The sequence below is a fragment of the Poecilia mexicana genome, unplaced genomic scaffold (assembly GCF_051168715.1).
Source record: "Poecilia mexicana isolate PSO_F unplaced genomic scaffold, ASM5116871v1 scaffold_19, whole genome shotgun sequence".
Lineage (NCBI taxonomy): Eukaryota > Metazoa > Chordata > Actinopteri > Cyprinodontiformes > Poeciliidae > Poecilia > Poecilia mexicana.
In genome coordinates, this window is record NW_028263388.1 from 16639683 (window position 1) to 16658546 (window position 18864).

At 38.2% G+C, this 18864-nt stretch overlaps 1 protein-coding gene across 1 annotated transcript; it reads right to left on the reverse strand.

The window, feature by feature from the left end:
- Positions 1-12809: 12809 nt before the first annotated feature.
- Positions 12810-16458, reverse strand: clrn3 (clarin 3). The gene is made up of 3 exons (XM_014982599.2): positions 15967-16458; positions 15561-15746; positions 12810-14525 (listed from the first exon to the last, which is right to left on the reverse strand). The coding sequence occupies exons 1-3, from the start codon at positions 16196-16198 to the stop codon at positions 14242-14244; spliced, it is 702 nt and encodes a 233-aa protein (XP_014838085.2). The 5' UTR covers positions 16199-16458; the 3' UTR covers positions 12810-14241.
- Positions 16459-18864: the final 2406 nt, after the last annotated feature.

The window sequence follows — 18864 nt, forward strand, 5'->3', positions numbered from 1 at the left end:
TCTGCATGCCACAGCTCAGACGCCTCCTCCTGGGGTTGTTTGAATATGACTTCACATTAACGGCCGTCACGAATGCTGTGATGTTTGAGTGGATGTTGGTTTAGGATTTGTGGTGAGCGGCATCAAACGTGAACCCACTGCGCACAATAAAAGTGGTACCTGTGTGGACGCGTACACGCACACACCGAGTTCACGGCTCAGAGCCGCTTGATGTCTGAGAATAATTTGTACAGGAAGCACACTTTCTACTGGTGTACTTTTCCAAAGTTTTCAGATCTTTTGAACTTTGTCTCATTTTGTCCTGTGACAGCCACAACTTTCAGTGCATTTTCCTGGGTGTTTATGTGACAGACAAGCACAAAGTAGAGCTTAAGTGTTAGACGCCATGATTGTTCAGTATAATGGTTTTTACTTGTTCTTTATATTTTGGTTATGTGACTTAATTTCAGAACTTACTGCAGATTCTCAGTTGGATGTCAGTATGGGCTTTGACTGGGCCATGAATATGCTTAGATATAAACCATGCCAATGTTCCATGCCTATCTGCCCCCCCACACAAAAACCTTTCATGTGCTTGCTGTGTCTGCTGAATAGTAACATGCAAATGGAACTTGCTACAGGCTACTCTTCCATGAAGAAGAAGATGATTTGTGAAGTGCATTTTTGTCCTTTGAATGTACCATCCTCAGGGGATATTTTTCATAAAAAGAACAATAATTAGATTTATTAGCAAGATGACTGAAAATAATGTGGGGAAATCATGAAAGAAAACCCTGACAAAGGACTTGAGACCGAGGCAGAGGTTCATCTTCTATTCAGACAACAATCTAAAACATGCAGGCAGAACTGCAATAGGATTGTGATTATCAACTGGGCCGGTCTAAGTCCTGATATATATGAATATACGCACAAGACACCGTCCATTTTGATCCGTTTATGAGAACCTAATGTTCATAGAAATAAATGTCCTGGAAAGCAAAAACACAGTGATGGTACATGTGGAACAATGTCTGACTTTACACTGATCCGACAATTAGGTCAGGTGATCCAGGCAATAAATATAATGAGGATGAAGCGCAGAGTTGTGCTATTTTTTTTTTAATGGTGTGCAATGGTACAAGCGCTGACAGCATAATGGCTCCAACTTCATCAACTTTTCTCATAACATGGCAGCGTATTCCTCATCCAATCACTATATTTAACCGCTGTAATCATCTCAGACCCATATTACTGCATAGCCTTTAATGAAGAGCACAGTCATTAGGCATTTAGGTTTAATGAAAAGAACCACCTGCTGAAGTGCATGAACAGACCTTAGAGACAAGTAGCCATTTTAAAGAGATCCACAGACGAATCATGCTACCCACGGTCATAATTAATGCAATAAACGCATGTTTTTGACTGCAGCATAGCAGGGGCCTTCTGGTGGATTATTTTGTAACTCCAACATCAGATGCTGATAAAAACTACTCCAATGCAGAGAATAAAAGTTAAATACGCAAAAGAAAACATGCACGCTTTGCTGTTGTAACAGATGGACAATCACTTGGCTCTGGTCGCGTGTAAAGTTGAGAGAGACTAACCCCAAATGTTTAGCCAGTGAAAAATGTTTTCACATCACATTAAAGCCACTTTGTGTTTGTCTGTGATGTAAAATCTCAGTAAAATCCATTAAACATTTCAGATGATTACAATGTGTAGGCATTTACCTAAGATCTATCAAAAGAGCAAATCAATTTCTGATTGTTAATTTAGAATAAGTTAACTCAATACAATCTTAGCATATTTTTTTTAAACAGATTTTTCATGTTTACCTAAGAAAGAAATCTAAATCTTTGGACGTACTGAAAAGTTGCTGTAATTTTTCCTTTCAACTGGTGGGGGTTGGGTGGGGGGACACCTGCATGTCAGATGCATACTTACAGTAAACAGGTCTGAAGATTAACATAAAGTTTCATCTGAACTTGTCTTCCTCCTGGCTGCTGGATGCCAAGAACTAGGAAACATTTCTATCTGGTTTTACTATGCACTTATTGAAACTGCCTAAAAACGAGGAGACGGAAATTAAATTTGTCCTGTGCATACACGAGGGCAATGAGGGTAAAAGAAAAAGTCCGAATTCCCTGTTGGAGAACTACAGCAAAGAGGAGCATCTTGTCGCCATAACAATCATCTGTTTTAGGATAGTTCTGGGATTTCAGTTTAGTTACTTTTTAAAAATATTTTGTGTACTTTTGGTTGCATGGTGGTGTAATTGGTAGCATTTTTACCATTAGGCAAGAAGGTCCTGGGTTTGAATCCCAGCTTTTCTGTTTACATCTTGAACTCTCCCTTTGCATACAACAGTAACTCCAGCTTTCTCCCTCTGTGACTTTTAGGTTAATTGGTCTCTGTAAATTATCTTTATCTGTGTGTGAATACTTGTCTTGTGTGGGTTTTTTTTATCTGCTTTCTGTTGCTGATTAATAAATAAACTAATAGATTCAGCTCCATATTTAATTACCTTTACCTCTGATTTCTTTTCCTCGACTGCTAACTTAGCCTTGTCCTTCCAAACAATTTGCTTGGCGTCAGTTGGAGGTTGGGTGTACAGTTCTTCTTTGTTTTTTTTTTTACTTTTAATATCAATAAATAAAGTAGCTGAAAAAACAACAAAATTAAAACCCCACATTACCCTCTTCTGTTTGCATCTGGATATGCATTTCGATCCATTTTAATTAATATTTTGCATCATGAAAACAGAAAATTTAATAACACTTTTTTTTATTGTTATTATTCCCATTATTGGTGAGAAAATCTTTCTGCTTGATATTAGCGTCATACATTTCCTCCATGTGCATGTTTGTTTTGTGTTGCTGTCGGTCCACTCCTCTCATAGCCGGGGCCTCGTTTCTCCGCTCACACGCTCTGGCTTTGTCGTACATTATGATGACCTCTTTGAGGCCGCGCCAGCACTTCAGCGTTTTGAGCTGATTATTTTGACGGCTGATGGCAAGTAGAACCCTCTTCTCAGTGGGTTGTGCTTAAGCACAGTGAAGAAGCATTCCTTTGTTAAGTGTTTTTGTCGCACTTAAAGGATTAGAGAACTTCCAAACAGCACAAGAAATAGTGCTTGGAATCGCCAGCTGAATGAGTCTGCTGCTCAAAAAAAAAACAAAAAAAGACTTAAATATGAAATCCTCCCAGAGACGGTGATCGGGCTCCCATCCAGGAGCTGCAAGGGGTTCGCTGTATGGTGTTGTACGTTTCACCCGTCTGATATTATATCCTTTGACAGATCCTACATTTATGTTGTCATATTTTAAAGATTCTGTCAAAGCGAATTTAGTTCCTTCACCTGTATCTTACATCTAAATCTCCACATGCAGCCATGTCTGAGTTTGAGGATTCATGCTGGAATAAATCAGTGGAGACGTTTCTAGCTCGATAGTTCCCATAGATCTCAGATTTTACTGTGCTGCTTCATGGCGTGGCGCGGAGAGGACAGGGAACGACGACCTCTGCTGGGCTGGTCCAATGAACTTCCAGTACAAAAACTGCCACATGAAACAGTACAGCATGACACAGTGGCAGAACTAGACGATTAGCTTGTCTTTGTAGCTCCAGAAAGCAACAAAGGCATCTCAGATTATTGTCAATCTCTCTTAATTAAGAAGCCACTCTTTTCTGCAGCTTTCTAATAGTGAGATTTGAAGATCGCTTTTTAATCTCCCTTATCATGCTGGCCTTATTTTTACACCTCTGGAAAAAATTAAGAGACCACTTAAAATGATCCGTTTCTCTGGTTTTACTCTTTATAGGTAAATGTTTGAGTAAAATGAACATCATTCTTTGATTCTATGAGCTACTGACGACATGTCTCTGAAATTCCAAGCAAAAAATTTTGTATTTTATTTGCAGAAAATGAGAAACGGTCAAAATAACAAAAATGACACAGAGCTTTCTGACCTGAAATATTTCAAAGAAAAAAAGTTTATGTCAATTTAGAAACAACAATGCTAATGTTTTAACTCAGGAAGAGTTCAGAAATCAGTATTTGGTGGAAAAACCAGGAGGTTTTCATTGAGTTTCAGTGCAGTGGGCTCTTCATTTTTTTTTCCAGAGCTGTACTTCTGGTAAATCAGAATTTATAGATTACTTTATTAGTGGTTTCTAGACACTCAGATCAATTTAAAGAGAGTATTCAAAACAAGTATGAATGTCAAAAGTACTTCAGTTACATTTACTATAAACGGATTTAAAGATACTAATTCTGCCAGTCGTGATTATATGAAAACCTAAATGTGCTCATCCCTTGTATTATTGTCTGTAGATTAGAGATGAAGAGGAGAGATTCTCCTTTAAGGGCTATTTGAGGTTGGAGTCACTTGTTGTTCATCCCAGAGTCACTAGGAGTTTTACTGAAGTACCTTCTACCTGCATCGTACGATTTTTGGTTTGATGTTGTGATGTTGCCGTTAGTTTTAGCTTAGCAACTTCTTTTTTCATGTTATTTACTGTGTTTTTTTTAAAATACATATTTTACATCTTACTGGATCTTTGCATAATTTAATCTGATTCAATCTCTGCTAATGGAGAATATTTTCTGCAAAATCCTGAGCCTTTTACTTATTCCTGTCTCTTTCTTACCATTTATTGTTCGTTAAAGACGTTTTTGGTCCTCCATCAAGGCATCTTAACCAGAGGTGCCAACAAATGTCGCCGGCTTTGTAGATGTATCTCTTTCCTCCTTTCTTCTTTTGTGATTTGAGTGCACAACTTCTTCCAATAGTGGATTTTGATGAATAGATCACCTGAAAGATCCCGTGTGAGACGTTTCAAAGTGTCCGTCATGCTCTCCAGTTTCAGCCCTCGGTGACTGAGAGGAGATGAACATCACTCAAGGATCCCCAAGGGGAAGAAATTCCTCCAAGACTTAGTGCTTTTTCTTGCTTTTCCTCACAAATGAGTTCCCAAGCGATTTCCATTAAGAGAACGTCTATTCGCAAGTTTCACAAAACCTACGAGGCATGGATATATGTCAAACAAACCTCTGAAGATGTAATTCATAGTCAGAAAATTTCTGACCTTTGTCGGGATCTATATGATTTTTCTCGCTCAGTTTGAATTCTAGGTGTATTTTTAAGTTCAGATAAACATCGAGTCGGATTGCTCTCGTCTCAATCTGAGTAAATTTAGTTGAAAATATTTAGTCTTGTACTTTTTTTTAATTTGCTGTTGCCCCTATCTTTCTTGTCTTTTGTCTACAGTTTAAAATGCATTTCTGCTAAACAGTGGGGAAATGTAGGTAAACATGTGAATATGAAATTATTTTGGTATTGAACAAATCAGATTACCATAAATATTTCCAATTTATGGCAGCCCAGAAGGGTCAAAGCTATGATAAACATCATAAATATCGTTGTGGGTTTTGTTGATGTGTTATGTATTTTGCATTTAATTGACCCTTCTGGTCCACCGTAGTAACAGATTTAAAACAGAACAGTTTCGGTCTGATTTCAAGTCAGCAGATGGAATAAACAACTGCATTTCTTTTAATTCAGTTTATGTTACTTAGTCGACGTGTTTACAGGACAAACCAGCTGCAGATTGGATTTTCGTGGAAAACTTCATATTTTTGTTGCTTAGAAATGTGAAGATTGTAAAATAAAATAAAATAAAATAAAATAAATTGATGGAGCTCAGAGTTCTGATGTCGGCCCACTGGCAGTCTGCTCCAAACTCAATTTCATTTCTGTTTCTTTTATATCTGAAATGTTTTTTATGTAAACTATTTTTATAGAATAAAATCAGACTGAAAATGTTACATAAATAAATGAATTCATAAACAAAAGAATGAGAATCTGCAGAGATTAAAACCTGACTGAACTGTCAAGAATCATACAATGTCCGCCTTTGCCAGTCAGTTTGAGTATTTTAAAATACAGATGAGCACTGAGTCAGACTGTCCAGTCTGGGTTTAAATCACATGAGGAGAAATGACTGACAAGTCTTAAATGTTTACATGTGGCCCCTATTCTTCTGCTTTAACCTGATGGACAGGTCGGCAGTGCAGAGTTTCCCACTCCTCGCCTTCTCAGAGGTTGTGTTACTGCGTCCATACATCTTCCTGCCACCAGTGCACTCACTGAAACGGCCCGGCTCAACTCTGTCTCGGTATGATGACATATTTGCAGTCACGTCAGGGTGACAGGCTAAAACTTTATCTCCATCTCGTCACTGTCCCTGTTCACATTCAGCAGATCAAACTAGATGTCTTCTCTCGAACTGTAGTCTGGATTTAAAGGAAATTCATCTCATCGCCGTCCTCCGAGGACTTGACGGATGATGTTATCGCTGGCTGAGACTCGGACACTGATACTCGCTTGACCTTTTCCTGGGAGTCCCCTTCAACGCGACTTCCCTCGCTCCTCCTGGGGGTAATGGAGGGAGGAAGAATGTGGAAGGAGGAAGTGGGATTCCTCCAGGCACATTGCTGGATGGAGAGGCTGAGAGATGGACAGATGACAATAGCAGTGGAGGCCAGAGCCAGAGTGTCGCCTCAGGGAGCCTTGCACCCTGCTACGTGTTGGCTCTGGCTGCGGCGCTAAGTGCACCGAGGGGACGCCTTCACAGTGGATTTGGCAAGGTGATCCCTTTCACCCACACCTCCCCCATCCATCTCCTGCCAGCCTCTTCCTCTCTTCGTTGACACGCAGGCAGGAGGTGATGAGTTGACGCAGAGGGGTGAAGAAAAGTGTGGGAGTGTGATCTCCATTGCTTCACCCTTGATTTGTGGTTTTATAGAGCAGTTTTAGTCATTTCCTTAACAACTCAACAAGTGGTTGTGCTTAACTGGATGGAAAGAAAAATCTTGACTAGAGGTAAACTAATTTGCAGACTGGGGAGGATATGCAGCTTTTTATTTTCGAAAGCAGATCAGAATATTTCAAATAAGGGATTTTCTGTTTGAAAGTCCAAAACAATATAGAAGTCAATAAAACAAAGAGCATATAAGGAATGTGCTTGAGTCCTGTTAGAACATTGGTCTCTGCAGGACAGCCTTGATATGCTGTTCAAAAACAGAATAAGCAGGTGCAGGGCACAATCTGGGAGGTACAAGGCTTCATGACTTGTTTTTAAGTAAACACATGGACATGAAAAGGGATTTCCCTCTTACAGATTCCTTCTGTTTTGTGGTTGTTTTTTTTTTTGTTTTGTGTGGGGTTTTTTTTCACACTTAAACTTTTCAGATTATCAAACCAGTTTTAATTCGAATCAAGAACGGTACAAATTTGTCTCGTCAGTGCAGCCAGAATAAAAAGATAAATAAATGTTTAGATTTTCACTGATAAAAATGGAATATATTAAGTATTTGTGTGTCATTAACCATGTTTCTTTGTAGAATTTAATAGTAAGGAGGACTAGAAGTACTCAAACGCATTCTATTCGTTAAACCTGGCTAAGCTCAGCGAGCCATGTCCCATTACTGTTGTGAGAAGTCTGATTTCTTTCCTAAGGTTGGAATAGAATAAAAGAAATAAAACAAACTCTATGCATTTTTTTTATTGAGACAAACATGTTGCATCCTTTTTGTATCAGATCTAAAACAATTTACAGATCCCTTTTCAAAAACTTTGTTTTGCTAAAATAGTGCACATCTTAGATTAAGTTTGCAAAAAATAAAAAATAACAATAAACATTTGTTTTGTGCAACAATTGCATGTTGCCTCTTGCAGCAAAAAGTAAAGATTATTACTGAGAGGCTTGAATTGAGCACGTTTAATTTATTCTTCATTTTGCCCTCTGATTGCTTGCATAGGAGTTTTTCTGAATTATTTTTATTAAATGAAAACAAGTAAATAAATAAAGTATGTAAAAAGGCTAAACTTGAACTGTAATTACCATGCTTTAAAGGGAAGAGGTCATGGCCGTGGTCACCAGGATGCACAGACTGACAAATTGTTTCACATACATGTAAACAGGCCTAAAGCAGAGCTGATTTGTCTGACATTCAGACAGCCTGTCTCCACGTCTGTGCCAAACGAGACGCAGCGCTGCATCCTGCAGAGAGGCCGCATTGTCTCTTATGCAGGAGACAATATCAGGTTCTGCTCTATTCAAAGAGGGTTTTTTTTCTTTTTTGAAGAGACAGACAAGAAATCCTTTTTTTTATCTTCTTCTTCAAGAATACAGTAAAACCACAGCAATAAATCAGAGGTGGAAAACTTACTGATGAATGGAGTGAGATTGTGGCTGTATTGAATTGCAACAACATTCCTGAACCCGAACATCAGCGAGCGAGCGAGCAGAGCCGCCGTGGGTATCTGCAGTATCTGATATCGTGGATTTAAATCTCGTCTCTCAGTCTTATTATCCGAGGTGTTGATGTGGAGCTGAATGACTTGACAGACGAAGTTATACAACAGGACAGCGGTGTGTTACGACATCGGCACTGTAAATTCGAAGCAGGTGTGACAGTGATGGACAGCCTTATGACAGAGCTTTGCAAATCCTTTAATCCGTTCGTGATGCTCAGTAGGGGGCACCTGAAGCCCGTTATTGGGCAGCTTCTCCCCATCTGGCTTCTGTAAAAGACATTCATTGCCATTAGATGCTTGAAATGCTTCACAGGAGCCTGAACTTTGTAACCTAAAAATCTGGGTGTTTTGTTTCCTCCTTTAGGTGTAGTTTTATTCAGCCTTTGGCAGACTTTGGTGATCGCAAATCTGCTTTATTAAAACTGGCTAATAGTCAGTTCTTCAAAGACAGTTACACAAATTGTGTTCTTTTTGCTGATAATATTTCTTCTATTGTTCAATTTAAAAAAAATTCAGACAGGATTATTATATATTTTATAAGAGAATGTACAAAACTGGGTTTTTTTGTACATATTTGATCTGATGATATTGCATGTTTAGTTTATGAAGCAGGCAAGGAAAACAAACAAACACTTTTTGTAGTGAATTTTTTTCTTACCATCTTTTTTTTTGTACAAAAACTTTACATACCCCTGCTCTAGATGATGCACTCTCTGTCAGACGATGCACTGAAACAAGTTCATGCCAGAATTTTCAGATTTCCTCTTATTTTCTCTTCTACATCATAACTATGCAGTATTTTGTGTTAGAATGTTGGACGAGGCATTAATCCAGACCATTAATGTGAATACTTTAGAATAGTTTAGATGCAAGACTAATAAGCTTAATCTCCCTCAAATGATTTTAAATGCTTCCACTTTTTTAGATCTCTTCTAGACTAAAAGTAGTTTGAAAAATACAAGCTCATTGTATTTTTCACTGATCTTTCTGATTGACTGTGATGGATGTTAACAGCTTCTTTTTTTTTTTTTTTTTCCTGCGTTCAGGTCAAAAGGCACCAGGTTAGTTGAACCGTGTGTTGTGTCAGTCGGTTAACTGTATCCCTGACCCTGTTCGCTGCACCCAGTGACATACATCCCGCCTGTCGATCAGGACTGCATTCATCAAGAGCGGTGTCAGGCTGCATGGGGCAGAGAAAGTGCTCGGTCCTCCTTGCATCCATCAACCTGGCTGTAAAGTGTCACATGGCATCAAATTGTTCTTAAACCGCTTACCGAATGGCCTTTTAAATTCTGCACATGATAATCAGAGCCGGACACGTCTTTGTCTTTTCCTCTGGCTCTCTCGGTCCCGACCAAGTAAAGTGGAGAATTGGCTGCAGGTGATTTTAAGTAGATCTTATCTCCTGTTAACAGAGGCATGACACCATAATGGAGCAGCGGGGTGCAATTACCTTTTAGTCCTCCACCTCCTCCTCCTTGTTCTACTTCTCTCTTCTCTCTCTGCCTCTGCCCTCACCTCAGCCCTGCCTGACAAATTTAGATTAATGGTGGAGATAACTAAGGAACCTGCCTACCTTTGCATTTCAGTCACTGGACTCAATGTGAGAGCACGGCGATACAGACGCCTCCAAGCAAACAGAGAAATTCAAATTAGATTATATGGACAACTTACAAACCCAAGTGAAGCACTTTGTTTCACATAAAAATATTGTTATATTATTACTAATATTACTGGTGGTAGTGGTTAATTTTCTCTTTGGTATTTTTCCCACTTTCTTTTTCTGAAATATTTTTACTTTTTTTTTATTTTAAATGTCTTTATTTTTCTCTTTTTATTCTGCTTTTTACCATGATAATGTCATTTATGTATTTTGCCATTTTTAATGTACAATATATAACTTTCCTGTAAACTGCTTCTTAATGAGTTCCTTTGTTTGCTCTTTCTTTTTACTTTTACTTTTTTAGTTTATCGTAAATATCTTGTATTATAAAACACTATGAAAAATGAGAGAAAATTTGCTTTTGTAAACATTTTCTCTAAGAAGGAGCAGTTCAAATATATTTAATTACCAATTTGATAAACTGGTTATATGAAACATAGAAATGCAAGCCCAGGTATTTTTACAAAGTGGTTTTCCTTAAAAAAATATATATATATTTGTAACACTGTTAGCGTTTCTATATTAGCGTTATTATTTCCAAGAATGTCTATATGTATGTTTTAAACTCACCTTTCATTATTATACTTATTCATACCACTCACAGGTATGAAATCAGCTCCCGGAGGTGAGCTGGACCGCAGTCCTCCATCAGGCCTGCAGCTGGAGGTGTCCGTTTCACAGGCTTCTGTGATGCTGGGCCTGGAAGGATAAGGTTTCACAGGTACAAAAGTTCCTACTTTAATCCTATCATGCAGAGTGAATGGTCAGGGCTTAGGGCTCCTGCTTTAATCCGTTGGTTTATTCTCCATCCCGGTGATCTCTGAGGTGGAGAGTTTGCAGGGAGGAAGATATTACTGACCCGTCGCTGATTTTATTCAATCAATGTTTGCACAGCAAACAAGAGGTCTGCACTGCGGTGCTCCCAGAAGAAGACAGAAATATCCTCCAGATGCTGTTGGTAGTATTCAGAACGTAAGCTTTAATAGTGTCATGCTAAATTATGTTTACTATTGCTCTTTAGTATTCATTGATTAAAAGTAGAAAATGACTGAGAACTGGATTTATTTCATGAAACTCGTCACACAGAGCGTAACGTACCGAGTGCTTTTTTATTTAGTTTTTTTTATTTTTATGTGTTTGAATAACGTTATTCAAATGTTACAGCTAAGGAAAACACCAAATTTAATTTATCTGAAAACTATAATATTCCATAAATCCAATTAATGCAACAATGATGTGTTGTGGCCGTGTTATTACTCTTTCAGTGATGGAGCAGACAGTCAGTGACACCTTCCACAACAAAGACAACCCTCAAAAGAAAATGGTTGATCAAAGTGATGTGTACAAGCATAATAATAAGAAGAAAAAGAAAAAGCGTGATAGAAGAAGTGATATGCTTCTTAACTACATTGTTGCAATAATTCATGTAAAAGAGGCTACAACTAAATGTGTGGCTTTGATTTGATTTGATTTTACTGAACATGTTTTTCATGTTTGAAGCCCGTCACTCATACAGATTCTTTTCTACTTCTGCTCGTCTCACAGATGCTTGTTGGTGAAACTTATTTTAATAACTGACAAAGAAAAACTTGAGTAAGTAAAAAAAAAAAAGAAAAAGCAATAATTGAATGATTGTTTTATTTATTAAGAGATTACAAACCAGTTTAATCGACCTGTAACAATGTAAATAAAATATTTGTTTAGCTTGTTCTTTTAGAGAGCTGAACTCATTTTCACTAGTCACACCAAGGCCTGAACAGAAAAAAAAACTGTTTAACAACCTGTATGGGGTTAAAAAACATCAATTCTTTAAGACCTGATCTAAAGAAATTTAACAGAATTTTTTTTATTGGTATTGAGCAGGGTGTAAATGGTTTTTCAACTCCAGCAAACCACAGTAAACCACAAATGGAGAAAACAGGAAATGGTGGTCAACTTTTCCATGAGTGGTCAGTCAAATAAATTACTCCTGGAGCGCAGGTAACAAAAACCCCTGGAGGAAAACATCTGCCGATCAGCTACCTTCGCTACCTCCATTAATTAATTGTAGTTTGATGCAGGTCACATTTATGGAGGATAAAAATATTCACAAAAATATCTAACAAACTGGTTACACTTAAAACACCTCAGAAAACATGGCTGATGTTGCCCTCTACGAACGGACCATAAATGTCTTTGATTTATTGTAGAAAACAGACGTTCCCAGAAATTTAATACATATTCACTCTGACAACAACAAAGCAAATTGCTTCATCCCTCTGCAGGTTCCTTGAAGTGTGAAACTTGAAGGAAGAGTAGCTCTTTTGAAGGCAGGTAGAAGGCGTTGCAGGGCTGAGAGGTGCTGGAAAGGGCATGTCCAAACAGACTTTAGTCCCTGAGTGATGGGCCACGGGAAAAGGTAACGGGACACCTTGGCCTTGTTGCTCTGATGTCAACACAGTCATGTGAATCCCAGCTGTGAGCGCGGAAGAAGGTCCAGGAGACAATAGCAGGATCTGTTTGAGCTTTCACAGAATCAACAAGCTTTGTTGCTGTCACTGCAGTTTGTTAGCAGAGAATGTTTGTTTCTACCTTTGAAATGAAATAAGATGTGAAGTTTCACTTTGTCTCCCATCACAGATGTTTAAAGCTGGAAAGGTAAAAATCCAATGTAGGAGAGAAATACCTTTTCAAAGGTCCAATCTGATTAGAACAGATAGGTTTGCTGTAGCTCCCTAACGGTTGGATTTGATAGGGATGTTCCAGAAGCCTGATGTCAGCTTTAATAAACGAGGTCTGATCGTTGTCCCGTTTTGGGGTTTTTAATGATTTATGAGGATTAAAAGCAAGAATTGGGCTCAGAAGCCTTAAATTCAATTCTCATTTTATTTAATCCACAGGTTCAAAATGATACACACGGGCTTAAATACATATATACACCACAAGTAATATTTGGCTATATCCTGTTGCAAATTACTAAGAAAGCACATTTCATTTTAAGACAAGAGTTTGTTTTAGTTCTGGTTGGTTGTACAGCCATGCCTTTTACCACAGTTGGTAGGGTTCATTCAAACTGGCTGCACAGACCCAGCAGGTTCTTCAGTGTAATCTACAAAGTCTGATAGAGACAAATAATTGTGTTTTTGGAAGACCCAATCTGTCATGCCCAAATGGCAGAAAATGGTTGCAGGGTTCAGGAACCAGCCGTGGTTTAATTATGTCCGTCTCACCCGTCTCTGTGTTCGCAGGAAAAGAAGCTCAATGTTAACGTGGACTGACAGAGTTTCAACCAAGAAAGAAGCAAATGCTCTACAATTGATGCCTTTAAACCTTTATCTCCGTGAATTATGCTCATGCATTATCAAGAAAGATCCCAGGACCTTATTGGTGACAACAAAAAAACAGTGGTTTCTCAGGAGGATTAATATACAGTAACCACTCAGGTGGTTTTAAACATGCTTAATGCACAAATTTGCACTAAGAACAATATCTAACAGAATAATTCCAAACTGTGCAAGAAAAACATTCCCTGTTGTCACAACCTTCACTTTAGAGGGATAAGATGTCTTTCTTTGATGTGTTACAGTGGCTCTTTATCCAAATAATGTTAATTGTGCAACATATTTCCATATAAAGGCTGGTAAACCAGAGGAAACTGAGGATCCGGAAATGTCTCGGCAGTGGCATTTGACTGATGTTGACTCCTTGCAATTGCATCATATCTCAGAGAGAGGGCAGCAAACATCAGTGAATATCATTACTTTGTTAGTGATTTTGATCAATTGATCTTTTTTCTTTAGAAAATAATTTGATATTAAACTGAAAAAAAAAAAAAAAACAATGGGTAGAAATTGCTTTCATCCAAAGAGATGCAAATGGATGCATGCACATTATTGATTAGTAATATCGGTGCTGATGCTGATTTGACTCTTATTTTATTCTGAAAGAGATAGAAAGGTATCGCTTTGCACTAAGAACTATTGTATTGTTCATATATAAAATAAATACGTTTTAAAGAAAAATATTATGTGAAATATTTTATGAGAAAAATATAGAATAAAAATTATTAATTTGGCTTCTCACACTTTGGATAAATTAACTTAAAACTGAAATGCAATCAAACATTCTCTCTAAAATGTCAAAACCGAATGCAATAAAATCAAATCCTGCACATTGTGCATCAAGCAAGCTGTGCATTCATTCTTTTCTGTACACCACCATGATCTGTAATAATCTATCGCAGCAAGTTTTCCCAGAAAGTCGTTAGGAAATGAGAAAGTGTCACTGGCGTGATTATCGCTAGTACATCATGATCTCCTTAGGGGCGTCCTCTGTGGGCCTCTCCTGTTCCCGTCTGTGGGTGTAGGCTGCGTGGTCGTACAGGTAGACGAGCAAGATGGCCAGCAGAGAGAGCACCGCGTAAGGGATGAGCAGGAAATACCCAATCTTCACCTCCAGCCTTTTATGAGTCAGCGTCACGGAAGTATCTGGAATCTCAGCAATGCTGGGAACCAACTCCTCTTGCATTTTGGTCAGAATGTGGTTCAGCACGTAAATGATGAGGACCAGAACGGACGAGAACGCTGCAGAGAGAAAAGATTGCATTCAGCTCAACTTCACATCATCCAGATGTGACGCAGTTCATTACAAAAGTATTCCTACCCGCTAAGTTTTTCCACGTACACAACGCCACGTCTTTAATGTTTCTCATGTAGGTTCTAATTTGAGATTGTCGCTTTATTCATGGTTTCCCTCTGTAGGCCTTAGATCCTCATTTAGCTTGAAAGTGCAGTTCCTGTTGCAGGTTTTGCTCCATTTCCTTCCAGTTTCTTTGGTATTTTCTTATTTTTGTGTCAGGGTTTGTTCCCACTGGCCTGAGCATATTTTCTGGCTTCTGCTATTTTCCGACTTACTTCACTTAAAGCTGGCTGTCTTTTTTACATTTTCTAACCACAAATGTCCCATTGAGATAATAAAATATCTTCTGCTGTCTCGGTCAAGATGAGCAGCTGCAGTTTCATTCATAAAAAGACAAACACTGTTATCACTTCACTTGATAATTAAGATACCAAAAACAACAAAAGATTAAAAACTTAATTAATTCTGCTCTTGCGGTCTGTTAATTTAAAAGTTTTAATAAGTACCAGACCTAATCATTAACCTGATTTTCATTTCAAGAGTCAACCTCCCAGCATTTATGTTCACATGTTACTTTTTCCTATAATTCCTCAACTTATGTTTTCATTGCCTAAAGATTTTTATGAAAGTTTTTTATGCTCTCATCTTTGGCTTGCTTCCACCTGTGTTATGCTCCTCCCCACCTCCACACCACATTACGCTCATCGTCCAGCCAGTCAGCTTTGAGGTAAGGCCTTGTTTTTATAGGTTTGCAGCTGTGCCAGCCTCTTTCATTTGTTAGATTATTGATTAAACATGAAAAAAACCAAAGTTTCGGATAATGTTTTAATTTTATTCAGTGGTACAAGATTAAAGGAGTGAAATACGAATGCGAGTTTGACCTATGCTGTAACACTTTACTATTATTTACTGTGAACATAAAATCAAAATTAGATCCTCAGACTCTTGTGGTGTGTGAATACTGTTGTAGCACCACTCACCGCTGATGGAGGAGCAGGTGTAAACCCCGTTGGGGCCCATGTAGGTCTCGTAAGGGTTGCTGACGCTGTTGTAGAGTGAGACGAGGATGCTCAGGGCAGAAGTCAGGAAGCACAAACCCAGCAGGCCCAAACACAGACCGTGGAGAACCTGAGGAGTCACTTCTATGCGTAACAATGCTGGAAACACTGCAGACAGACATAAAATACGAGACTAGTAAGTCCTGTAATGCATCCGTGTTTGAAGAATACACAATAATCTAATGAGATTGAAACTTATTTTGAGTTGATTCTACTTGTGAGATCTTAAACTTTTACAGAATACAGCCCATTTTTTTTAATAGTTTGTCATCTCAAGGGATACAAGTGTGACGCAACTTATGTCCCTTAATAGCCCAAGAATAATTACCTGAAAATGAATCCCCACTGCCAAAGCTGGGGCAGGAGTCTCTTATTAACCTTCCATTGAAAAGGCCCATCGTTATTTCTGCACTTCCAGCAGTTCCATTGATCCCAGATCCTTCGCAGTCCATTGTCGTTTTAGACCATGTCGTGGACATGGCAAAACCAAGCAAACCGATAGAAATGGCAGTGAGCAGCCCGCTCAAAAGAAAATACAGAGTCTTTGTTAAAGATGGCATTTTTCTCTATTTTCCAGATGTTCTTGATAAAATCCACGCGTCTCTTCGGCTAAACACCTCTGAAGCTTAGGGAAAGGAAAAGGAACCCTTTTTCAGTCTTCTGTGAGCTCTATGCAATGGTTAGCTCTCCTGGGTGGAGTGAAATGTGGACTCATTGGGGTGTCATAAAATCTCCTGTTTATGACTGCGACCTTTGGAGTGACAAGAGGAAAGACTGAGGTGGTTGTCATAGGAGAAACCGTTTCACCCAAACACGATAACGTTGTCACTTCAGTGAAGAGCGTGTGAAATAAAGAACATGTCAGCGGTCTCTGTGTAATTCAGGGATTTTCTTATTTAGGAATAAGAGAAAGGATGCTGTTACTTTGACTTCATAACATTAAAAAAAATAAAACATTTTAAAGTAAGATGCACTTTGAAGCTGCTTTTATTGATATGTTTCTTGTCTTGGATTCAAAGTCCTGTTCTTTATATTCTCATAAAATCAGATTAATAATTTACTTTATCCTAAAAAAAGTTATTGGAAGACTAATGATCACTGAATCATATGAATGCGTCACTAGTGAGGGCTCTAAAACCACGGCAGGCGGTGGCCATGATTATGTGATCATAGAGGCTGTAAAGGAACAATAACAGAAGTGCAGCCATGAAGACAAACATTGAATAAAGGACATTGAAAGAGAAAAACAATTGTCATGTTTTGTTTTGTACTTTATCCAGCTGAGAACCATCCAAGAGGAATCCCGGCAGGAAACTTGAACAAAATTAGAATTTGCCAGCACAAATTATGTAACAATCAGATCAGACATTTAATTCGGCTAATTTAAGAACTGAAAGACAAATAAAATCTATTTGAATACAAAGCTTTACTAAAACATGAACTGCATCTTTAGCGTACTTTTTACTCAAACTATTTAATAACTTGAAGTAATTTTATTATGAGGTGGACTTTAGACTAGTTATGGGCGACCTTTTCCGGTTCATTGGTGGAAAATAGATTTGATGATAAACTTAGTCATGATTTTTATGAGCTGCTGGTGACAACCATTGCAGCTGATATTGTAAATATAAAGCAACATGCCACACTGGATTTTCTGGTAGACTTCATTGTGTTATGGAAAGTCATCAAACCTCAAACCATCACATTACCACCAATAATGTCTGACTGTAGGTATGATGATCTTTGGTTTGTGATTATCCCTGTTATGTTATTTCAACCCAGTTTTTCTTTTTTTCATACTTTAAACCAGGCAAGTATTGCCTGTGGTATTAGAGATGTTGTTCTTGTTTTTTTTGTGTGAGTTGGTGATTCATTGGTGGCCTCTTGGATTAAATTTGGAAGGTTGGCCACTTCTGGGGAGGTTTCTTCATTTATCCATATTTTCTCCATTTATCCATAACGGCTCTTGGTCCTTTTCCCAACATCTACTCAGAGCAGCTCGATTCAGCTCTACTCACTTATGATTGTTTTCCACTTGTAACAGGTACGTAGCACCGGCTTGTTTTTTAGTACCTACTTCATTGGGGATCCAAGTGTACGAGTCAGGCTGAAAACGTGACTTCAGAAGGCAGTCGATCAATGATTGGCTCAGGGCGGAGTCACTGGTTTTATCACAGTCTCCTGTTCTTCTCTACCCAAAGACTTTCTTCCTTTTCGAGTCAGACATAAAGACCGGCAGACTGTTCAACATAGCTTCCATGTTCACATTGTTGTGTTTATGTTGCGTACAGATCACTTCGCGATACTCAGACTCAGGACTTGCCCAAGTACAAGACAACCCCACCCACTATAAATTGTAATGGAAAACCATCTGAACCATATACTGTAGAGATGAGCGGAGTTGAGTCACGCTGTAGAAGTAACAACTAGTGAAAAAGGGCCAAGTGTGGTTCACTGGAGTCTCAAAGCCTTAGAAATGACTTTGTAACTATTTTCACGCTAGTAGATGTCAATGAAGTATATTCTTGAATGTTTTTAGATCAGGGCCTGATGCATTACATTTTAAGATCTTGTAGCCTTGATGTTGTCAATCAGATTAAGAAGTTTTATAATTACACAAGTCTGATAGCAATCAGGCTTTGGTGTGCCTAACAAAGGTAAACCACAAAATGTGGCTAGTCAAAATCAATTCATCAATTTAAACATGGGGCAGTGACTTTTACACATACAGTAGCTGCAGGCTGGTTGGGATCGTTTTTTTCCACCTCATAAAATCCTAATATAAAAACTACATTTTGTATTTAATCGGGTTACATTGCTTTATAAAAAAAATTAACTGTATACATTATATTTCTTTAAATAATGAGTCAAAACAGATCTGATCTAACTAAAAAAAAAAATTGAAAATGGACTAAAACACGTTTGATTAATCGATCTTTGTAAACAAAATAACACATTTAAGAAAAATACATATTCAGAAGAAACATAATGTAAACAAAACAAATGTAAGACACTTCTTGGACTGAATTAGAATCCATCAGTTTGAAAAGCATAAATCTTCAGCTCAAACCCCAAATAAAATCTGTAATTAAAAGATCAAAATTGAGGACAAACTGGCTGCTTTTGATGTTGTAATACAGCTGTTGACCAGCAGGTGTCACCCTATCCCGGCAGCCTGGGTGTTGTAGCTGACGGGCGGCTTCTGTTGTGTTGGAGTAAACCTCTA

What these genes read in the sequence shown, in the direction of transcription:
- clrn3 (XM_014982599.2), bottom strand. Translation starts at nt 16,198, where the DNA reads ATGCCATCTTTAACAAAGACTCTGTATTTTCTTTTGAGCGGGCTGCTC. An exon ending in CAGTGGGGATTCATTTTCAG is followed by an intron (nt 15,747 to 15,966) that starts GTAATTATTCTT and finishes GTCTGTCTGCAG; the next exon opens with TGTTTCCAGCATTGTTACGC. An exon ending in CACCTGCTCCTCCATCAGCG is followed by an intron (nt 14,526 to 15,560) that starts GTGAGTGGTGCT and finishes TTCTCTCTGCAG; the next exon opens with CGTTCTCGTCCGTTCTGGTC.